Source organism: Drosophila nasuta, chromosome 3 (assembly GCF_023558535.2).
Source record: "Drosophila nasuta strain 15112-1781.00 chromosome 3, ASM2355853v1, whole genome shotgun sequence".
Classification (NCBI taxonomy): Eukaryota; Metazoa; Arthropoda; class Insecta; order Diptera; family Drosophilidae; genus Drosophila; species Drosophila nasuta.
This window is the reverse complement of record NC_083457.1, coordinates 48,348,417-48,372,568: the sequence shown is the minus strand read 5'-3', so window position 1 is coordinate 48,372,568 and position 24,152 is coordinate 48,348,417. Positions and strand designations below refer to the sequence as shown.

Sequence of the window (24,152 nt, the reverse complement as noted above, 5' to 3'; positions counted from 1 at the left end):
GTTTATAATTAAAGAACTTTAAGTTTATTTTTGTGCAATTAACAAGTTAACTTTCCGTGAAAAACATCTAAATTTGAATTTGATTGTTTATACTATTTTATCCATTATTTGTATGTGGTTTTAAAAAACTGTATTTTCATTATTTGGTTTATGTGTTGTGAAAGAGCATGTTTAAAATATTTCTGTCCGTTTTTGCCATAGGATTTCTAATGGTGAGTAAGAATTGATATTTGGAGTGTTCTTAAGCTTTATTTGTTATAGTCCACGGCTCACGTGACTTTCACGAATCTTAAGTGCGGCTATAAGAATAAATCCATAGGACAGTTTCATCATTGCGATATTAAGGCCGTTAATCGTACCCACAAGTATGTTTCAGTATATGGAAGACACAACATGAGAAACATTAATAATGCTACAGTGAGTGTTAGCATAAGTTTGACGGTATCTAATCCTTAAATTCCTGATATTATTATAGGTAAATATAAAGCTAATGCGTGACAACCATGGCTATAAGCCCTACTTCTTTAACTTGACTTTTGATGGCTGCAATTATTTGAAGAATCAAAAGAGTCCTTTTATCAATCTGTTCTACAAACCTTTGAAAGAGACTTCGAGTTTTAATCACTCTTGTCCCTATGATGTGAGTAGAGAGTATAAACATGAATTGAATATTCTTGTGATCTGTAAATCTTATTGAATATTCAAAAATATTCGAAAATATGCTTTTGAAAATAATCTCTGCAAATTCAAAGACAAAGACACATTTTCCCTCATTTATTCATATTGTAAATACTTTATTTATTTCCCCACAGGAAGAGATCATTGTGGACAAACTGTGGACTGGAAATCTTGAGGTAGACTTCCTCAAATATTTGCCTATTTCAAATGGCAACTATGCGATATTTTTCACCATTTACGTTTACAATGTTGAGCTATGTTATGTGCACATTTATTTACAAGTAATGAATTAAATGAATAAAGATAGCAATAATGTATCTATCCCTTTTTGCAGTGTAGCTATCAGAAACTCATTTTGGATATAACTAAGATAAGTATAATTACTGTATAATATTACTGTGTTTGAGCACCGTAAAATGTGATTGCAAAATGAAATTACAACATTTTGAGTCGAGCATATAGTAGTTTAATATTGATATTACCAATAACATGTCGAAATTTGTGTTGTTCTGTTGCTCATTTGGTTTCCTAGCGGTAAGCAAAGCTTTATTATGCAATCTATAAAGTTCTCAAACATTAATTCCAGTGCATAATGGGCCATGTGACGTACACGAATCTAAAGTGTATCTTGAGGAATTCGACTGTACTTGCCTTTCAGCATTGTTACATCAAGGCTGTCAATCGCACACACAAATACATCGCAATACACATCAATAACTTCTCGAGAGATGTATTGAATGTGTCGGTAAGTAACTCAATAACTGCACATAATAATCGATAGAAGTTTTTCATAGTTGAGTTCCAGATGAACATCAAGGTGTTGCGTTTTAATCATGGCTATAAGCCATTCTTTTTTGACATCACCTTCGATGCCTGCAAGTATATGAAAACCCAAAACGATCCCATTGTTAATCTGTTCTTTAATTCATTCAAACATGCCGCCAATTTGAATCACACTTGTCCTTTTAATGTAAGTAATCAGTTTACTTTTATTGCTTTACATAATGAAACGTATTTTCTTCAAAGCACGATATCATTGTGGACAAAATGTGGACGGGAAATCATGAAGCAGATTTCCTCAAATATCTGCCAGTACCCAATGGCGATTATATGCTCCCATTCACCGTTTATAGCAATAATTTGGAATTGCTCACGATACAAGTTTTTGTGCATTTAACCACTTAAATAAACAGCGGGATTGAGTACTTTTTTATTGTGATTAAATCGATTGTCATTTAATTTAAGCCGATCTCAATCTTAATACGCTTCATTGCTCTAATAATTAAAACCGAATTCAAATGAATTGGTTTGTTTATGACTTTTTGCCGAAGAACATTTAGTATTATACACAATTTAACACCAGCATGTTGAAATCATCACTATTCTGTTGCTCAGTAGTTTTTCTAGCAGTAAGTAGAGATTGAACATATAATAAATAATAAAAAGAAAATCATCAACAATTCTTTAGTGCATCATGGCTCATGTGACTTTCACGAATCTAAAGTGCATCAGCAGCAATCTTTCCCTTGCAGAGTTTCAGCATTGTCGTATTAAAGCCGTTAATCGCACTCACAAATACATCACCATTCATCTTCAAAATCACATGAAAAATATAAATTCTGCCATGGTAAGTTTTGGAATCAAGTGCGTAATATTCTCTGATAACAGTATTTTATTTAACAGTTGAATATAAAAGTGCTCCGTTTTAATCATGGTTATAAACCCTTTTTCTTTAACCTTAACATCGATCCCTGTCTGTATTTGAAGAACCCAAATAATCCTGTTATCCACCTGTTCTTAAAGGCCGTAAGACAATCCTCCAATCTGAACCACAGCTGTCCTTATGATGTATGCCTAACACTATAATCTTCTATGATATTCTGTGACTAACATTACTTTCTTTCTCTCTCCTTAGCATGATATCATTGTAGATAAATTGTGGACTGGAAATCACGAGATAGATTTCCTTAAATATCTTCCGGTACCGAATGGCGAATATGTGCTCATCTTTACCGCTTCCATTTCCAACTATGAACTGATATCTGTCCACACATTTCTGCAAGTAACTGCTTAAAACTGGATATAACAAGTAAGAAAACTACCGTTGAGTGGACTCAACTTTAAGACATCTGTTACCCATTTTCAATAAAACAATACAGTATAATGCTTCAAATATACAAAATTAATATACTAAAAAATATAAAAATATACCAAAAGCTATGCTTGATATTATTAAATAATTTTGTTTATTTTAAAAGTGTACCAAACCATTATACTGGGAAAATACTAAAATATACCGAATGCTATACTTGGTATTATTAAATTATTTTAATTATTTTAAAAATATACCGTACTAATACACTGCGAAAATACCAAAGTCTATATGTCAGATTGTCTTCCAACGGAGCTACCCTATAAGTAGCGGGTATGAAAATCTCTTTTGTAATAGTGAAAGAGAAAATAGTGAGTAAGTCCGTAAATTTAAGTACAATATTAAGGTATTTACAATATTACTAATTATGTACTCATCTTTTCCGCTTCCATTTCAAATTACGAACTTATATATTTCCACACTTTTCTACATGTAACTGCTCAAAACTGGATATACAAAGTTAGAAAGTAACAATCGAGTGTGCCAGACTACGAAATACCTGTTACCCACTTTCAATAAGCCAAAACCGTGCGGTATTATTATTAAATATACCAAAATAATATACTGACAAATGCTAAAAAATATACCGAATATTATATTTGGTATATCAACATACTAGAGCACAAACTACGCCAGATTGTTATCAAAAGTAGCTACCCTATGGGTAGCGGGTATAAAAACCGCTCTTTTGTAAAAGTGATAGAGAAAAGTTATTCTATCTGTTAATTTAAATCCAATATGAAGATAATTGCAATATTAATACCCGAATGTTAATTATCCAAATATGTTATTCGAGCTTCAATTTAATGAACTCATTAATAGTTTGGCAAGAAAAGAATATTTAGTATTAGCTGAAATTTAACATTAGCATGTTGAGGACGCAATTGTTTTGGTGTACAACGGGTTTTATAGCGGTGAGCAAAGAGTGATCAGAATATCTTACAGAAAATATAGAATGTTTAAACATTAATTCTAGGGCATCATGGGTCACGTTATGTTCACGAATTTAAAGTGCGTTACCCATAATAAAACCATTGTTGAGTTTCAGAGCTGTGAAATAAAAGCCTTTAATCGAACCCACAAGTATATGAATATTCATGTGAAAAATATTAATATGAAGAATGTAACGAATGCCATAGTAAGTAATGTACTAAAATTATAAATTAAACATTTAATGCCCTAGAGTGCCTTAAGGCTCTCATCATATATTTAATTTGAATTATCTAAAATGAACATATGATATTTGGTATTTCATTATTACCAACTGACAACTATAATTCAAGTGACTTAGCCTCTCGTTTATTGGATAAAACAACGGCACTCTTGGGTAAAGGGGACAACCATTGCATTAATTGACCTTTTTTTTGAACAGGTCAATATGAAGTTGCTGCGATTTAATAATGGATATAAGCCATTCCTTTTCAACGTTACCTTCGATGTCTGCAAATTTTTAAAGAACCAAAATCATCCCATTGTCAATCTAATCTTCAAACCCATGAAATCATATACCAATTTGAACCATTCTTGCCCTTATAATGTATGTGAAAAACGAATTAGTAATATTTCAATAATACTAAAATTCTATTTAATAATGCACTCTCTTTTTAATATATAGGATGATATCATTATGGACAAATTCTGGACGGGAAATCATGATGTTGAGTTCCTCAAATATCTTCCGATACCAAATGGTGATTACATTCTCGCCATCACTCTTTACGTTGACAATACTGAACTGGTGTCTACCTATACTTATGTACGGTTAACTTTATAAAAGAGCGAGAGAGAGAGAGAGGGATTATCATAATTACAAATATATTAATATGTTTAAATACCGTAAAATGAGTTAAATATTTGTGTTTTGTGTTGTTTTATAATTTAAATAAATTCAAGCATTTCGTTTTGAATAAAATTTAACAATACGATGTTGAAATCAATAAGGTTCTTAGCCTCATTGAGTTTTCTAGTGGTAAGTGTAAAGTATAGTTATTGATAATCTAACAAGTAAGAAAGTTACAGTCGAGTGTCCTCGACTGGGAGATACGCGCTCACCATTTTTAATAAAAGCAAAATATTGCGGTATTATTTTCAAAATATACCGAAAATACTAAAAATATACCAAATGGTCTATTTGGTATATCGATATGTTGCCACATTCAAAATATACCACAGACGGCACAATATACCAGATTGTCGAATAAATCAACTTAGACTCCCAGTAAGAAGGCGTTTTTGCCCACACAAAAGTATTTCTTTAATACCTTCCACAATTTTTATCTGATCGCAATCAAATTTTCAGGAATCACAACTACTATAGTTGTTATTATATATACCAGCAGCTCTAGCTTTAAATTTACGCTTGTTATTCGATTTTTTGATTTGCGGGGCGGAAGGGGGCGTGGCAAAAATTTTAAACAAACTCGATCTGCGTGCAAACATAACAAATGCTGTCGAAAAAAATATTATAGCTCTATCCCTTATAGTCTCTGAGATCCAGTGTTTCATACGGCCGGAAGGACAGACAGACGGACATTGTAGATCGTCTCGGCTGTTGATGCTTATCAAGAATATATATACTTTATAGGGTCGGAGATGCCTCCTTCTACCTGTTACATACATTTCCTGTCGGCACAAAGTTATAATACCCTTCGACCCTATGCGTAGCGGTTACGATATGATACAAATTGTTTAAGTTATTAAATAAATAGTTTTGTATGGGAAAAAATGCCTTCTATGTATGTATTGTATGTATGCTTATAAGTATATACATATTCGCCTCTATATTTGTATCTGTATGCATAGAGGCACTGCGATAGCTCTATTGGTAGAGTGAATGCCCAATATGTTGTGGTAATCGGGTTCGAACCCCCTCGGGGTACAAACCTTTTCTTTTTAAACCACCCGGTCGGTGGTGCTCCAGTTCAAATCCCGATCGAGAATACATGCATATATTTTTTTTTAATATTTTGAGATTATTACCGCAATATTTTGCTTTTATTCAAAATGGTAGCGGGTATCTCACAGTCGAGCACACTCGACTGTAGCTTTCTTACTTGTTTTTTAAATATACCAAACTAAACCAAATTTACCAAAGGATGTACTTGGTATTATCAAATGTAACTGCTTAAATCCGGATATAACACGTTATAAAAATACAATCGAGTGTGCCAGACCATGAGATACCCGCTACTCATTTTCAATGAAGCCAAAAACAGTATTATTATTTTAAATATACAAAATTAATATACTGAAAAATACTAAAAAATAGACCAAATATTATATTATATTTGGTATATGGAAATACTAAAATAAAAAAAAATATGCCAGATTGTCATCAAAAGTAGCTACCCTAGGGGTAGCGGGTATAAAAATCGCTCTTTTGTAAAAGTGATAGAGAAAAGTTATTCTATCTGTTAATTTAAATCCAATATGAAGATAATTGCAATATTAATACCCGAATGTTAATTATCCAAATATGTTATTCGAGCCTCAATTTAATGAACTCATTAATAGTTTGGCAAAGAAAAGAATATTCAGTATTAGCTGAAATTTAACATTAGCATGTTGAGAACGCAATTGTTTTGGTGCACAACGGGTTTTATAGCGGTGAGCAAAGAGTGATCAGAATATCCTACAGAAAATATAGAATGTTTATTCTAGGGCATCATGGGTCACGTTATGTTCACGAATTTAAAGTGCGTTACCCATAATAAAACCATTGTTGAGTTTCAGAGCTGTGAAATCAAAGCCTTTAATCGAACCCACAAGTATATGAATATTCATGTGAAAAATATTAATATGAAGAATGTAACGAATGTCATAGTAAGTAATGTACTAAAATTATAAATTAAACATCTAATGCCAGAGAGTGTCTTAAAAGCTTCTCGTTTTTTATATAAAACACCGGCACTCTTGGGTAAAGGGTTAAAAGGGATAACCATTTCATAATTAACCTTTTTTGGAACAGGTCAATATGAAGTTGCTGCGATTTAATAATGGATATAAGCCATTCCTTTTTAACGTTACCTTCGATGCCTGCAAATATTTAAAGAACCTAAATAATCCCATAGTCAATCTAATCTTCATACCCATGAAATCATATACCAATTTGAACCATTCTTGCCCTTATAATGTATGTAAAAAACGAATTAGTAATATCTTAATAATACTAAAATTCTATTTAATAATGCACTCCCTTTCTAATATATAGGATGATCTCATTATGGACAAATTCTGGACGGGAAATCATGAAGTTGAGTTCCTCAAATATGTTCCGATACCAAATGGTGATTACATTATCGCCGCTACTCTTTACATTTACGATACTGAACTGATGTCTACCTATACTTATGTACGGTTAACTTCATAAGAGAGAGAGGGAGAATGATCAATCTATAATAATCATAATTACAAATATATTAATATGTTTAAGTACCGTAAAATGAGTTAAATATTTGTGTGTTTCCGTTGTTTTATAATTTTAAAAAATTCAAGCATTTAGTTTTGAATAAAATTTAACAATACGATGTTGAAATCAATAAGGTTCTTAGCCTCATTGAGTTTTCTAGTGGTAAGTTGAAAGTCTAGTTATTGATAATCTAAAAATTGTCAAATATTCATTATAGTGCATCATGGGACACGTGACGTTCACGAACTTAAAATGTTTCACTAGGAATAGCACAATAGCTAAATTTCAGTATTGCCAAATCAAAGCCGTCAATCGAACCCACAAATATATTGCAGTCCGCATAAATAACTATACGAAAAATCTGTATAATTTTACTGTGAGTATGCTCTATAAAATCCTTAAAATCTTAAAGCAGCTTAAGTTTGTTTGCAGTTGAATATTAAATCCTTGCGATTTGACAATGGCTATAAACCATTCTTTTTTGACGTAACTTTTGATGCCTGCAAGTATTTAAAGGACCCAAAGCATGCCATCGTCAATATGTTTTTCAAATCATTAAGGACATCCTCCAATCTGAATCATAGTTGTCCTTATAATGTATGTGTCCAATATACTTGTCTGATATTTTGTTATTACAGTATTTTTGTTTTCTTTAGCATGATATTATTGTAGACAAATTGTGGACTGGAAATCTTGAGGATGACTTTCTCAAATATCTTCCAATACCAATTGGCGAATATAATCTAATATTTACATTATTCATTCATAATTATGAACTGTTCTCAATTCATGTGTTTATGCATTTAAGTAAATAAATAAAAACGAAATTCTACTATTCGTTTAAAACATTTAAATACCGGAAAATGTGATTCGAAAAGAACACAAAATGCAAATCTTAAACTGTGGTTTAATTAAAAACTGAATACAGTCTTTTGAGATCATTTTTCTTAAGCTTTTTGTTGTTTTTCTAATACTAAAATATACCGAAAACTGTGTTTGGTATATCGATATACTATTTTGCTCAAAATATACCATATTGTATACTAACTTTATTAAATTATACCAAAGACTATCTTTGATACATCGATATACTTCCCTAAATAACTTCTAATATTGTCATCGTAACGAAATTTTTAGAAGTCAAAAATACCGTAGTTATTATTCTATGAACCAAAAGATATGGATAACAGGTAATATAATTGTATTACTTATAGTGCAAAGCGTTTTCTCGACGGACGAACGTTAAGCTAATGCGGTATGATCATATCATAAACCTTATTTTGTTCATACAACCTTTTTGAAAGTACCTAAAGAATCGAGGTAATCTAATTGTTAACATGATCTTTGACACTTTTAAGGATTACAGCAATCAAAACATAACTGTTTCTATAATGTAAGTGATGTTATTTCGCTTCTACTTTATTTCAATGAAAATAAGCTCTTTTTGATTCATGGCATTATATTATTTTCATTAAGTTTTGGATTGGGAAATCATAATTATGCTAATGTCTATGGGACATTAGCCGTATATATAAATAAATTTCTATATAAAATAGAGTTGTTCTTTACTTGAGTGTATATAATTAAATATTAAGCACATGCCTTGGCCACATTATTTCAAAGACGACAGCTTCAACATTTTGCCGATGCTGTCTCATTAATTATAAATTAAGTATATATTTATTTGTTGGTGCACAGCTTCATTCGCGTTTCTGTCTGATGTTTTTCCCTAATGACCCAGAATGCGAAATTGTGTCTTACCTCCTAACCCAAAGGCATTTAAGCGTATCCCTTGAGCGTGCCAAGCAGCCAAAGCCAAAGCCAAGTCATCCAAGTCAAATGGCAACTGAAGCGGAAGCTAATCGTTTGGGTAAATAGTTTACCCTGGACAGCAGAGCTACCTACCTAAGCTTCGGTTGTCTGTTGAATTGCTTAACGAGCAGAGAGATGCAAGCAGTAGGAATTGGACTTTGTGGCTTTGTCGTTTAGCCTGTCGGATTATAAATGATATGACAGGTGCTGTGGCAAATGTTCAGCTTTAGCTTAGAGAACAGCATTGCAGCATTTGCTATTTGTATTTGCAAGGGCATAAAACTGAATTTGGGAATCCATCTAGCAATTGATAAATTCGAATGAATGTAATAGTATATCGATACACCAAATAAAGCTTTTAGTATAATTAAGTATTTTTTTACTATATTAATTTGGTATATTTACAAAATCCATATATCAATTGATAAACTCGATTGAATGTAATACTATATCGATATACCAAATATGGCCTTCGGTATATTTAGGTATTTTTCAGTATATCAATTTTGTATATTTGCAAAATCCAGCTATCAATTGACCAACCCAATTGATTTTAATATTATATCAATATACCAAATAAAGCATTCGGTATTTTTTAGTATAATAATTAGGTATATTTTAAGAATAATTGGACATACTATACATCTATCAATTGATAAGATTTAATGAATAGTATATCGATATACCAAATGTAACTTTTGGTATATTTTGATATTTTTCAGCATATTAATTTGGTATATTTTAAGAATAATAGCACATGGTTTGGTTTTATTAAAACTGGATAGAGGGTATCTCACAGTCGAGCATACTCGTCTGTAGATCTCTTACTTGTATTTGAAAATCAACTATCAATTGATGAACTCACATTTGAACATTAAGTATAAAAAATTTTAGTTTTGAAGAGCTTATTAGATAGATTAATTTGAATGTTTCCCATTTGTATATTATATGTATAATCAGATTTGCAACAACTAAAAAACGTGCCTTTGATAATTCATTGCAATACTTATTATTTTTATTTACACAGATTTTAAAGCGACAAAACTGTATTGGAAATCCAACTATTAATTCATTAATTGACCCTTACTAATAATGTCGGATTGGGAAGACTCAAAACAATATACGAAATTCAACTAATTAAGACAAATTGTAGTTCTGTGATTTGAAGGGCATAAAGGCCAAACTATCAGCTGATAAACTCGCCTTTTGATAATTAAGACAATCGATGACAGCTTTGAGCAGCTTGTTGCAAGGATTGACTTTTCAAAATATTGAATGGCACAATTCAATTGTTCCCTTCGATAATTATGAAAATCAATTGCAATTTAAAAAAGCTTGTTGATGAATTTGCATTTACCAAATTACCATTTATATTTGCACAGATTGGAAGGGCTCAAAACAATATTATAAATTCGACCATCAATTGATAAACTCGCCTTCAATAATTGAAATAATGAATAACTTGTTGCATAGGTTCATTTTAATATTTCGCAATTGTAATTAGAATGATTTGAAGCGCAGAAAAAAGCACTAGATAAAATCTCGACTTTGATAATTTAATTTCTAATTTCTAAGAACTTGAAGGGCTTAAGAACCAGCTATAAACTGATAAAGCGTTCTCTTAGATAATTAAGACAATCGATTGCAGTTGTGAGTGGATTCAATGAGGCGGCAAGCGGCGAATGCAATGGCCATAAGGACATTCCAGCTGACATGTTGTAAGCATATTGCGGCATAGCCCTTTACTGCTTACTACCAACTACCAACTGCCAACTGCCAGCGGCTCGTTAGACTCTTGGCCATGGCAAGCTCAGAAAAATACGAAAAAGTGCAAGCGGCAACTACAAAGAAGACGGCCAACGAGAGAAGACGACGACATCGTCAGAGTCGGAGTCAGAGACGGAGATGGAGATGGAGAGGAAGACGTCGGCGTATCTGGTACACTGATAGCAGCGCAGTTCGGGGCGGCAAACCTCACAGAGGTTGCCTTCAGTGGCAGCAGCAGCGGCAGCGGTGTGTTGCATAGTGGGTTGAAATCGACACTGACACACGCACAGATGTGTCGCAACGCTTTGAAGTTGTCGTTTTCTGTTTTTTTTAATTTTTTGTGAAGTTTGAGCTGCGCTTTTCGGTGCCGCCGCGTTTCGAATTGCAACAGAGAGCGAGAGACAAAGAGAGAGAGAGAGAGAGAGAGAGAGAGAGAGAGAGAGAGAGCGAGGCAAATGAGCAACGAAGCGTTGTCTCTGCTGCACCTTATCCCCCTTCCCTTCCTCTTCCCTTTCTGTTGTGGTGTGTGTGTTAATTGCATTAAAATGTTTGTAATTGCAATGCAACCTGCAAACTGCTGCAGTCTCTTATCATCCCCGTTCAAATCTGTGCACATTCAAAAAATACCATAGATGCCGATGGCATCGTCGGCTGCCCCAATGAAAGACGCCATTCGTGTCGCAACTATAATTGCCATAATAACATAATATCAGAGCAGTCGACAGGACAGTTGCATAGTCAAACCTCTCCTCCTCCTGCCACAAGAAACCACAAGCCAGAACAAAGCGAAGGTGTCGTTTATTGTCGCCGCTCTACAGACGCCAATAAATGAGCTCGAGCTGGAAGTGCAGCTGGAGGTTACACTTGGCCAAATTTTATGGCCCCAACTATTACTTGAATTGTGGCGGAAGTAATAATGTCTTAAGTCTATCATAAACAATGGGGTGCATTGAAAGCAAATTGAGAAATTAAGCCCAATAAAAGTTACACTTAAACGTATAATTTTAATGCTGCACTATGAATTCAATTTATTTAATTGCTTAATTAAGGGTTTAGGAAAATTATTTTATATTCGAGTGCTTTTTCATTTTAATAAGAATTGCAGAATGGAAAAAGGCAGAAAGTTCTTATAATTCAAAAGAATAATATATAACTTTATTATAGAGGAAACTATCTTGAAAAGTCTTGACGATCTAAGGAAAGTGCCAGAGGAAGTGCTCTTAAAATTATACCTAGAGGAACTTCCTACTGTCTTAGTATACATTTTTAAACAATAACCCTAAATTATGTTATGAACCAAAAAAGGTTTGTAAATACAAATTATGTTTATGAATATTGTTTTAATGCGAATCAATAGAGTTCTGAATATTAGACCAATCATTTTTCCATAAAAAGAAAAAGTCTCCACCATTTAAAACAATATAACGCATTCTAATATCAATTTGAGCATATGATATCATAGAATTCGTTGTATTGTTTTTTTCGTACTCAGAAAGCATGTATTTATTATGATTATTTTGAAATATGATAATCGAAAATTCTACATATAATAACATATCTTTACATTTATAATAGAATGTGTTTCATTCTTTTTAATAGTTCGATACTATGTGTATATATATATTATATTTTTTTTTGTGTATTTTTTGTTAGGACTTGTAATAGAAAATAAAAAGTACGGAATGCATTTCTTAATCCAACAGATTCAAAATTATACTAGGAAAAACTAATTTAAATAACATAAAAAGTTTAAAGGGCTCTTATAATATTTTTTCGAGATCTCACACTGCTAACTTTTTTGAAATTAAACTTTTATTTAAATTTTTTTTGACATATCGAGCTATAATTAAAATTGCTTGCAAACCCAACAATATTATTAACATCACATATATTTACAATCCTTTTATTTGCAACAATCTTACTTTCACAAATTTGTTTACACATTAATTAGGTCGACAATTTCTGCAAGTGTACGAGACCTATTCCTATTCCCTGACATCGTATCTGCCCAATACGGTCAACGCGACGCGACGTTGAGAGATAAATGCGGTGCGTCAGCGTCACCGACAGCGACAGCGACAGCATCTCAGGCAGCAAGAGGTGCCATTTTTCTCATGACCAACGAAGCAAGGAAGCAACTTGGCAGCAAAGCGAAAGAGAAGTGTGGAGTGGAGAGTGGAGAGAAGTGGAGAGAAAGGCTAGCTTGAAGCTTGGTAACCGATGACAGCAGCCGCAGCAGCAGCAGCAGCAGCAGAGGATTGCTTGGCTGGTTGACTTTTCCGCATGTTTGGACTGTCTGGAGACTCGGTCGGACTGTCTGTCTGTCTGTCCGTCCGTCCGTCTCTCTGTCTTTCCGTCTGCTCGTTCATTTCATTTCATTTGGAGTCTGTTGCGTTTACTTCACGTTCACTAGTTATCTCTTGTCGTAGTGCTCTCTATTTGGTGTTGTTGTCTGGCCTTTTGCACACACACAAAGAGTAAGAGAGACAACTCACCTCAGTTCAGCTGCGCCCCAGTTGCCTCGCCCCCTTCACCGTCCTCTGCCTCGTCCCGCTCGCCCGTCTGCCTTGTTTGTCAAAGAGAAACAGTTAAATGCCAGTTTACCAGTTAAATCGGAATCAAAGCGAAAACAATGACACACTGGCAGCAGACCTCCCCTTCATTGTGGGGAGAGCGTGAGCTGAACCCGACCTGCTTGCCAAACAGCAAGTGAAGTAACAACAACAACAACAACAACAGCAACAGCAACAACAGCCACGCGCAGCAGCAGCAACAGCAACAACAATAAAAAAAATCGTCTAGACACAGACTAGACTCCATAAAAATAATTATTATCGGTTGCAATTTCTGTGCCTGTGCCTCGACCGCTGTCTCCTCTTCTACTCCCCGTTCCCTCTCTCTCTCTCTATTCCCTGATTCAAGCATTCGGTTTGATTCGCTTCGGGTTTACCCACTGAGGGAATCGTTGAACGTCATCGCATCGCATCGCATCGCATCGCAACGTTTGGTTTCATCTGCTTCACATTACGATTGCACTTTTTATCGCTAAACTCTCTATTCTTTCACAGCTTGATTGACTCCGTAGAATAGAGTTTGACGAGCGAGGTAGCTGAGCCATGAAATACCCTGCAATTAGCTCGAAGAGTGCGATAGCCACTTTGTCGCAGAGCAGCAATTAAATTTGTATTTATTCTCATTGCAAATCTGCAGACTGGATCATTTTATTGCCCTAGAATTTACAGCAGTCTGAGAAAGCTTTTTTGTTTCTTTTCAATCGCGATACGCTATCAAGAACAAGATAAATTAATGCAAACTTAGTTTACTACTTAATTGACGTTTAAATACTAATAATATAATCCGCTTTCGGCCTAGCTTTGTTGTATTATTTGAAATAATTTTTGCTCCTTCTTGGTTGAATACTTGCTGCAATTTGTTGCTCGTCAAATATATCTTTAGAAGCTTTCAAGACTTGTAGTCATACATTTCTCTATATCTAAGGTCTATATTATGGTTTTATTTTCTTTCGAATCAATTTAATCAAAAATCTTAGTTGTTTTTCCAATACAAAAAGTGCTGACACGCTTTCCCACATTATTTTAGAAGAAACTTAGCTGTTTTGTATACCTTAAGTGTACTATTTTATTTTGTATAATCGTATTTGTTTACTTTTTCCTTTCTAAAGTCAATTTTAAATCCCTCAAGGTTTTTAGTTTTCACTCCATCGTTTTATTTCTGTAACTAAAGTTTGGATAGTGGTATAAATTTATTTAAAGCAATATTTTCTAATAATATATTTCTAAAATAATTTTTAACATATCTTTTTCTTTATTTTGTAATCTAATCTATTTAGTATTTCTAAGTACATGCACATATTATATAAATCTATGTTTTTTAATCGCTTTCGAATCAAATTAATGCCACTTAATTTACTGGTAATTCTGCAAATATATTTTCTTCATTTCATTTCTTCATTATTTTAGCATTAATTTTCTTTTGAAGAGATTAAAAGTGTTATCATATAAAGAAAAATTAGAACTAATAAACAAATACCATAAACATACATACTCGTAGTTAGAAAAATAAACACATAGTATGTGTCACATACTATGTTCATTTTTTGCAATTTTTCATTATATTAGATATCATTTTTAATCTCTCTTTAAAACAAAATTAATATCATGGTGGCTTTCAAATTAATTAGTAATGCTGTTTAAATATCAAAAATGCATTAAATTGTTAACCAAGCTTTGCCCACATTATATTAGAATAAACTTTTGTCTATGCATATCGAATATCGAATGTCTCGAGCGAGTTAATTAAAGGGCAAAGGTTTTTATGATAGCACTAGACTAGAGCTTCACAGCTAATGGCTGAGCTGAGTGTGGCAATCAGTTGTAGCCAGTGGCATTCATTAGGGAAACCCACTGAAAACCCCACGGGGAAACACCCAAAGCTAAAGCTGTACACACAAATGGCAAGTGTGGGATTTTTGAGTGCTTGCTTTTATTTTTAAACACAATTTGAAAACGTAATTACATTTATTGCGATACAAAAGCACTAAATAGGAGACGAAGTGAGGTGCTTGGCCGATCGCAAAAAAGAGCGAGAGTGGACAGGCGGATGAATATGTTTGATATGCTGTCGACACGCATCGTTGGGCATGCAACGTTGAGCGGGCAACTTTGACAGCGACAATGTCGCAACAACAACAACGACACTCAGCGAGTGGCACCAGGCACAAGGTAATTGCCACAATTTGCTCGCTCGTTGCGTGAATGAACGGCAAAGCAAGTGAGATAGAGAGAGAGAGAGGTAAAGGACACGAAAGGACTTCCGTTAATGGTTGACTAGGGTTGCAGTTGCAACGCGGCAGTTGCAAGAATCATTTTTTTGTTGCAGCTCTTTTTTATTTAATGTATTTTTTTATATGCCCATTTGAGCCGCCTTCTGTCATATTTGAGGTGCGCATAAAGGCACTCAACGCCGCCATAAATCAACTGCCAACTGCTGACTGCCGGACTCCCGGACTGACTGCAGTCTGAGGTCTGATCTAAGGCTGTCAAGCGGCTGAACCACCGAAGCAAACGAACTCCTCATTGAACAGACGACAAAACATACGTCGATGTGCGCTGTTTCACCTGAGCTTGTGCAACGAGCAGCGCACTCTTTGCCACCATAACGATTCACCCTTCACCTGGGTCTTGTCTTAACTCTTATGTCTAGACGACAGACGTTGTCTGCCTTGGCAGCCGCCGCAACAGCCCAAAAGCAACAGGAAACAACACGACAAGCCAACGACAACACGACAAGCAGACAACTGTGACAGCTCAGCTCGTTGCAGAGCAGCAGCAACAGCGAGACAACTGCAACAAGGGGCAACAACAACAACAACGATAACAACAATGTCTTCTACCTGTGTCCAGCGTGTTCAAATGAGCCAACAATTCTCAGCTGTCAATAATGTCTGTCGTTGTTCAGACTTTTCATCCTGCTCCCCTTCTCCCCGCCGTGTGTTGCCTTCAATTTGCAGCTCCTACGCTAGCTTCTTCAAGTTTCTTAACTCTTTGCCTTGTCTGGCTGCCTCTTGTTCTTCCTCTTCTTCTACTTCTGCTGCTTCTTCTTGCTCTTAGTGGCAGCCTGCACCTTCGGTTGCTGCTTTAAGATATCAACAACTTTTCCAGGTACTACGCCGAGTCCTCAACTATTCCTGTTATTTATACTCTAACTGGTCTATTTTTAGGTATATTCTAGCATTGTTTTTATTATGTCTTAATATTATTATTCTTCTTCTTTTTAAATTTTGCTTAAAAAGTTTTATAGGCCAATCATAATATTCCTTTGATTATGTCTTCATATTATTCTCCTTCTTTTTACATATCTCAAACACATTTTCAGATACATCCTAATACTCCTTTTCACTTCATCTTATACTTCTTCTTTTTCCATACATATTTGCAGATATATCCTAATATTCCTCTTCATATTATTTAAATTTATGTTTTTAAATATTGCATAAATATATTTAGGTATATTATAGTATTTCTTGTATTATGTCTTCATACTCCTCTTTTTTTTAAATAAATATTGCCTAAATATTTTAAGGACTATCCTAACATACCTTTCATTGCCTTCATATTCTTCTTCATCATTTTTTATGTCTTCATATTATTTCTATGTAGATTCTTTAAACTTCTATTAATTTCCCAAAAATACGTCTATTTTTTAATCTAATCATTCTATTTCCCATATTTCACGATGCTTTTCCTACATATAAAATAAAATACAAAATACACTAAAAAAACCCGTAATATTTTATTTTCAATTTCCGTTTATATTGCTCCATTATTTCATTATTTGTCGATTTTCCTCAAATCTTATACAAATTGTTTTTCAACTATCTTCTACTTCTACTTCTACTTCTACTTCTACTTCTACTTCTAAATCTACTTCTACTTCTACTTCTACTTCTACTTCTACTTCTACTTCTACTTCTACTTCTACTTCTACTTCTACTTCTACTTCTACTTCTACTTCTACTTCTACTTCTACTTCTACTTCTACTTCTACTTCTACTTCTACTTCTACTTCTACTTCTACTTCTACTTCTACTTCTACTTCTACTTCTACTTCTACTTCTACTTCTACTTCTACTTCTACTTCTACTTCTACTTCTAAATCTACTTCTATTTCTATTTCTATTTCTATTTCTACTTCTACTTCTACTTCTACTTCTACTTCTACTTCTACTTCTACTTCTACTTCTACTTCTACTTCTACTTCTACTTCTACTTCTACTTCTTCTACTTCTACTTCTACTTCTACTTCTACTTCTACTTCTACTTCTACTTCTACTACTTCTACTTCTACTTCTACTTCTACTTCTACTTCTACTTCTACTTCTACTTCTACTTCTACTTCTACTTTACTTCTACTTCTACTTCTACTTCTACTTCTACTTCTACTTCTACTTCTACTTCTTACTTCTACTTCTACTTCTACTTCTACTTCTACTTCTACTTCTACTTCTACTTCTACTTCTACTTTACTTCTACTTCTACTTCTACTTCTACTTCTACTTCTACTTCTACTTCTACTTCTACTTCTACTTCTACTTCTACTTCTACTTCTACTTCTACTTCTACTTCTACTTCTACTTCTACTTCTACTTCTACTTCTACTTCTACTTCTACTTCTACTTCTACTTCTACTTCTACTTCTACTTCTACTTCTACTTCTACTTCTACTTCTACTTCTACTTCTACTTCTACTTCTACTTCTACTTCTACTTCTACTTCTACTTCTACTTCTACTTCTACTTCTTCTACTTATACTTATACTGCTTTAAACTATTTTATTCTATTCATTGAAATATCACTTCATTTCTTTAACTCTTCTAACTCTTCCGCTTAAATCTGATTCCTTTGTCCTCCCCCAACTTTTTAAGACTCTTCTTCTATCACTCAATTTTCATCTTCCATCTCCGCTCAGCTGTCATTAAGCTGTTTCCAAAATTTCATTAGAAAAATACGAGAATGCAAGCAACTCTCTCCCAGTTAAGCTCTTAAAGCTCCCTAATCCTTTGGAAATTGAGTTGCCAAATGGCAATTTTGTTGTCCATTGCGAGGACAGAGATTTTGCGTCCTTGCAATGTCCCAATTGCACATGATAGGGTCTTAAAAAGTCGCCAAGCTCCCTCCACACACACTAGAGAAGGGAGGAGATGTTGGGAGAGCAGGGCAAGCATTTGGCGTCCCGCTTAATTATTCAAAACCATGTCATGTCTCTGTATAATTTTATGCATTGGCCAATGCGAGCGCCAGCGACGACGGCAATCATGATGATGTTGTTGGTGTTGTTGCTGTTGCTGATGATGTTTATGGCGATGATGATGACGACGCCTACACAGCCAGACGGGGACAGACTGGGCAGACAGACGTGTTTGGAGGGGACACAACGACCGAGAGAGGGGAGAGACAGAGTACTGAGTACAGAGCAGACATTTCAGAGACATATCTGAAAAAGCTACAACTGCACACACACATGAGCTGAAGAGTGGGCAAATCGGCAGCGTCAGCGTCAGCAGGAGCCACATGTGGCAATCACGAAACGTAGTGCCGTTACACACACATTCACACACACACATGTGGCACTTTGTGGCAGAGTGAGAGCGTGGCATACCAGACAGTCTGACGCTGTTGGAGCCCACGTAGAGCGCAGCCACTCAGTGAGTCGTCGCTCAGACAGAGACTACTTGTTGTTGTAGTAGTAGTTGTTGTTGTTCTCAGTGTTGTTGTTGTTGTTGGCCAGGTCTCGGTCTGTCTGGACGAGAGCAACAACGTTGCAGACGTCGACAACGACAACAACAACGACACAGTCTGTGGCAGACCGAGACTATCGAAAACTCGAAATTTATTCGTTGGAAAAAGTTGATTTCATTTTTTTTTTGTTTTTATTTTGTTTTGGCCGTCTGTTGTCTTTCGCTTTTTTTCTCTGTTTTTATTTTAATTTCTTGTCGTTGCCGTCGCCGTTTCTCTTGTTATTGTTGTTGTTGTTATTCTTTCGCTGTATATTTATGCAGTCGAAAAATGAGTTGCAAAAATGCCCACGAAAATTATGTTAACCAGCCGGCAGCTGTGTTCAAAATCCCACATTCTACATCTTCATAGCTCTGCTCTCCCCCTCTCCCTTGTCTCCTTCACCTCTTTCTTGCTTCACGAGGTGTTGGAGCACAAACTACGAAATGATATTTGGCCAAGCGATTTGATATGATAACAAGTTGGATGAGTTTGTTTGGTTATGCGTTTGTTTTGTCAGGAAATGGATTGTGAATGGCTGAAATAATTTCAGATTTCATCGATGCTTAGAGAATTACAGAGACGCTATAAAAAAAATAAAGAATCCAAACATATAAACAAATTTCAATCCCTTTAAACACTTCTTTTAGGTGAAATGTAACAAAATATTGCCCGATAAAATATAACTTAGATCGAAGTAAAAACAAAAAGATCGTATCACGCCTTTTAATTTAATTGAATTTATAAAGTATTATATTCAATTTGAATACATCGAAATGAATTTAAAAAAAAAGGAGTTTTAGACCTTTTATTTTAATTGAGATTATAAAGTATTTTGTTCAATTTTTAATAAATGGATCGCATCACACATTTTTCTTAATAGTTAGATCCATTAAAATTATAAAGTTTTTTATTTAATTTGAATATATCGATTTATGTTAAAAACATAATTGCATAACACCTTTTCTCAATAATTTTCGATCTATTCAAATTGAATATAATACTTTATAAATTCAATTAAATTAAAAGGCGTGATACGATCTTTTTGTTGTAATAAGTAATGGGTGATTAAAAAGATATCACTCGCAATGATTTTATTATGAAGATTTGCTGACGTTAAATCCAAACAGGTATTTCATCACACCTAATTTGCGAATAACAATAATCTTTATTCCGGGAACATATTTGAATATCAATAAGACATGTTTGCTTCTGTACTTTGACCCTTGCGAATTCTATAAATACTTATACAAATATTTGCCCAGTTACGTAAAGCGGTTAGCGCGAATTTTGCTTTATAGACTAAACAACTCAAGTTAAGTGCAAAACTTAAATTGAACGTAGAACATTATGATGACAACTGAATTTTGCAATCACTGTTTGGACAGCAGAATAATATTTATAGTTTTGACTAAGAAATTATTAGATAAACGAAGGTCATAATAAGTCTATAGAAAAGTTTGAGTATCAACAGATTGTCTTAAGAAATTTTTATGATGTATATTAAAATAGTTTCAACTGAAAGAAATCTTAGTTAAACTAAAATATAATAGAATTTATTTAATAATTGGACAAACCTAGGTCATAATAAGACCATAGAAAAGTAGGATTATCAAGAGAATGACTTAAGATCTTTCTACGGCATATGATAAAAAAATTTATCGTTTGAGAAGAAATTAATCTTAGGTACACTAAAAGATTGAATACAATAGAATTTCTTTAATATAATTTAGACTAATGAAAATCATAATTATAAGATCTTGCTAGTCTTATATATGGATGGTATAATATAAAGTATTACCTACTCACCGTATTTCTGCCAAAAGCTGCGTCTTGGCGTCAGAACGAGTTTGTTCTCTGAGTTTGTATCCGATATGAAATTGCTATCGAATTGCGAATTTTCCTCGTATATCTCTGTATAGAGTATGAATTCAATTCGCGCTGTTGTTGTTTGTGTTGTGCTTGCGGATGTCGCTGATTGTAGTGCTTGTTGTTGTTGGTGTTGCTGTTGCTGTTTCTGATGTGGTTGCTGATGTTGCTGCGGTGTCAAAGGTGAGGCGATGGACGCTGTGCGGACAGTATCACGATTAAAAATTCGATGCGCAGCATGCAGTTGAGTGTTGTGGTTGAGTGTAGTTGTAGTTGTAGTTGTAGTTGTAGTTGCAGTTGTTGTTATTGTTGCCCCTTGCACATGAGGCAATGCGGTTGATGTTGCTGTTGATGCTTGCAACAATGTTGCACGTTGATTAATTTGATATGGCAGAAACATGGACGCGGCGGGCGATGCAAATGCCGTTGGCTGCGACGGCGGCAACGGCGGCGGTGGCGGCGGCGGAGCAACGTCAGTCGAGTGAGACGCGGCGCGACGACGACTGCGACCATGCAACAGGGGCAACGATGGCGACGCAGTGGAAACTCGGCGATGGCGACTGAGACGGCGACGCACGAATCTCGCGACGGCAGTTGGCTTTAAGTGGCGATCCGCACTCGATGTTGGTAATTTATTAAGCAAATTTGTGGCTGCTGGCAGCGAGTGATGTTTAGACGACACTTTGTTGCGATTTATAATTAAATTTAACTTATTATTTGCACTATTTACACGGTGAGAAACACTTGCTGAATTCTTCTTCTTCGCATCACTATTATTACGATTATTATTTACACGAAACACGACATCGACGCCGTCGATGTTTCCAGTTAACTTTCGATATATCGGCAATGTATCGATATTGCTGCCGTTGCATGTCCGACAGTATTTGCTTTGGTATGCAGTATTATTTTCGTTGCTCCTCTCTTGCTTTTCTTGTTGTTGTTGTGGATCCTTGGTTGGCGCCCAAAAGTATGCAATGCTATGTTGCTGGTTATTGTTATTGCTGTTGTTGTTGTTGTTGTGCATGGGCACCGCGAGGGCTTGTGCCGACGACCACAATAGATTGAGTGTTGCCAGAAGAAGCGTTAGATTGAACGCGACCAATGTATGTGTTTGTACAGCGGGCCCCCGCGGCGCCTTTGGCTGTATGCGTGGGGGGCCACAGCGTCAACTGTATGCGAATGGATAGTTCACTGCACTCGACGACCACAGTGCAGAAACAGACCTCGTATGCATTAAGGCGGCTATCAAGTTGAGCTTACCCTCGTTGACTGCTGCAATCACGGAGAACAAAATAAATATTTAATATACTTGCAAAATGTGGAAAATAACGCGCGATCTTTATTAGCCTAACTGCAGTGAAAACTATCGATTCTTAAAGTAGGCCAACTTTCAATTATCGATAATTACTCAATTTGGCATGCTAAGGATTATGCTAATTAGATAAGTAAGACCATGTGGACACACTGAAAGCAAAGCTGGCACGCCATTTTTATTGTGTGCACATTTAATTAGCGATTGTAAGAGTGCATGTAAATTGTGATTATATTTTGTGTTATAGAAGTTGAGATGTTCATTTGTGAGTGAAATTGTGATTATATTTTGTGTTAATGAAGTTGAGATGTTTATTTATGTGAAATGTAATGTACTAATGCATTTTTAAAAACAATATGAGTAAGTACAATTTCATTTGTAAATTTTACGTATCTTAAAATTCAGGCTTATATTCAAAGCTTGTAAATTGAACTGACCGAGTTTTCTGTATAAATCGTGCTTAACAGTTAAGGCGAAATTATTAAACTTTGTTTTGTTACGATCAACTGCATTATTGCACTTCAAATTGTTAATTCTTGGAGCGCTTTCTCTTTCTTATTGGAATTTTCAATGGAACGTCCAATAGCTGACATGAACCGTGTTACCAGATCTAACAGTGCTACCAGATCAACTGAATATCAAAAACATACTATTTGCTCAGTTTGTGACGTCACAATTGCTATAAGCCAAAGCTTGATTTCCATTTCTAATTTTCATTCAATTAATTAATTAAGAAGCTGCTAACAATTTCTTTCAGTGCGTTTGCTGTGTGGTCGCCCACTTTTTGAGTTGTTTTCTTGCGGTTGCCTCTGCTTTTGTTTTGTGTTGTTGTCGTTGTCGTCTGTCCTTGTTACACTGTTTCAGTCGCAACATAATTTCTAGTCACCCCAACCCCACCCCTTAATGGCGCAGGTGGAGAGGGATCGTGAAGGGATAGAAGCAGACGCGGGCATAAATAACGAACACATGTGTGTGCGTGTGTTAGTGTGTATTCGAGTGTGTGTGTGTGTGTGTGTCGGCACTCTTTGCCAATTGCAGAAAGACAAAACAAACAAACGGAATGAACTAAACGAACTAGCGAACGAGCGAGCAAAGGAATGAACCGCAGGGGACAAAGCACAGAAGACAACACGGTGCGTATGTGTAATATGTTGCACAAATTTATGTTGCACTTCTTTGGACTTCATTTTTTATTATCATCAACGTTGTCGTCGTCTTCTTTGTCGTTGCAGACGTTTCTGCTGCTTACGAAACCAATTTTCTAAATATAATGCACAACAGCAACTCACACACACACACACACATAGAAGGCACCCCTTTGGCTTGTTGTAGTTGCAGTTGTAATTTCTGTTGTTGTTGTTGTTGTTATATGACGAAAGATTACAAGCGACGACGAAGCAAAAATAGGCTAAAATTAAAGTAGCTAAATTAATGGCATAGTTGCAGTCAACCTCTTCTCCCCCCTCCTTAGTTCCCTTCATCTCTTTACGCTGCCAGACAAAGGTGGAATGACTTTTGCATATATATGCCTCCGCTTATGATGCACGTTGCAAGATATAGACAACAACAAAGAGAGAGAGAGAGAGAGAGAGAAAGACAATCGTTGCTCCATTGAGTAACTTTCTGTTCCGCTGTTTTCTGTGCACTAATTGTCTGTTTTGGACTCCAAGGGTTGACAGACAGCATTCTGCACAAACGACACATCGACTGCTTCGTTTAATATGTGGCATGATAAACCAAATCACAATGTTGCACCCCAAAAGAGCGGGCGAGAAAGAGAGAGAGATGGCGACATGCAACAGACAGTTTTAATAAAACGTTACGATGATCGGCACTAAAGTGCATCATCTTCCAGAC

The 24,152-nt window shown here is 35.1% G+C and overlaps 3 protein-coding genes across 5 annotated transcripts in view; 2 read left to right on the top strand and 1 right to left on the bottom strand.

The window, feature by feature from the left end:
• LOC132791726 (box A-binding factor) overlaps positions 1-22,022 on the bottom strand; it is a 97,768-nt gene extending 75,746 nt beyond the window's left edge. The window contains exon 1 of the mRNA XM_060800766.1: positions 20,921-22,022. Coding sequence (XP_060656749.1) covers positions 20,921-22,007 — 1,087 coding nt within the window. The 5' untranslated portion in view covers positions 22,008-22,022. The remainder of the gene's footprint in view (positions 1-20,920) is intronic.
• LOC132791454 (uncharacterized) lies at positions 142-1,875 on the top strand. Of its 2 annotated transcripts, XM_060800380.1 has the most exons (3): positions 142-417; positions 476-640; positions 1,705-1,875. In XM_060800380.1, the coding sequence occupies exons 1-3, from the start codon at positions 394-396 to the stop codon at positions 1,861-1,863; spliced, it is 348 nt and encodes a 115-aa protein (XP_060656363.1). In that variant the 5' UTR covers positions 142-393; the 3' UTR covers positions 1,864-1,875. The 2 variants fall into 2 exon arrangements, with proteins under 2 accessions (XP_060656363.1, XP_060656362.1); XM_060800379.1 differs by lacking the exons at positions 142-417; positions 476-640 and adding an exon at positions 833-1,423 and having other exon boundaries at positions 1,484-1,875.
• Positions 2,082-2,765, top strand: LOC132791456 (uncharacterized). 2 transcript variants are annotated; one of them, XM_060800381.1, is made up of 3 exons: positions 2,082-2,305; positions 2,362-2,526; positions 2,594-2,765. In XM_060800381.1, the coding sequence occupies exons 1-3, from the start codon at positions 2,153-2,155 to the stop codon at positions 2,750-2,752; spliced, it is 477 nt and encodes a 158-aa protein (XP_060656364.1). In that variant the 5' UTR covers positions 2,082-2,152; the 3' UTR covers positions 2,753-2,765. The 2 variants fall into 2 exon arrangements, with proteins under 2 accessions (XP_060656364.1, XP_060656365.1); XM_060800382.1 differs by lacking the exon at positions 2,362-2,526 and having other exon boundaries at positions 2,093-2,305.
• Positions 22,023-24,152: the final 2,130 nt, after the last annotated feature.

Bases quoted from the DNA above. Each gene is read 5' to 3' on its own strand.
- LOC132791454 (XM_060800379.1), top strand. From the start codon at position 1,271: ATGGGCCATGTGACGTACACGAATCTAAAGTGTATCTTGAGGAATTCG. The intron at 1,424-1,483 runs GTAAGTAACTCA...GTTGAGTTCCAG, and splicing joins GAGATGTATTGAATGTGTCG to ATGAACATCAAGGTGTTGCG.
- LOC132791456 (XM_060800381.1), top strand. From the start codon at position 2,153: ATGGCTCATGTGACTTTCACGAATCTAAAGTGCATCAGCAGCAATCTT. The intron at 2,306-2,361 runs GTAAGTTTTGGA...TTTATTTAACAG, and splicing joins AAAATATAAATTCTGCCATG to TTGAATATAAAAGTGCTCCG. The intron at 2,527-2,593 runs GTATGCCTAACA...CTCTCTCCTTAG, and splicing joins ACCACAGCTGTCCTTATGAT to CATGATATCATTGTAGATAA.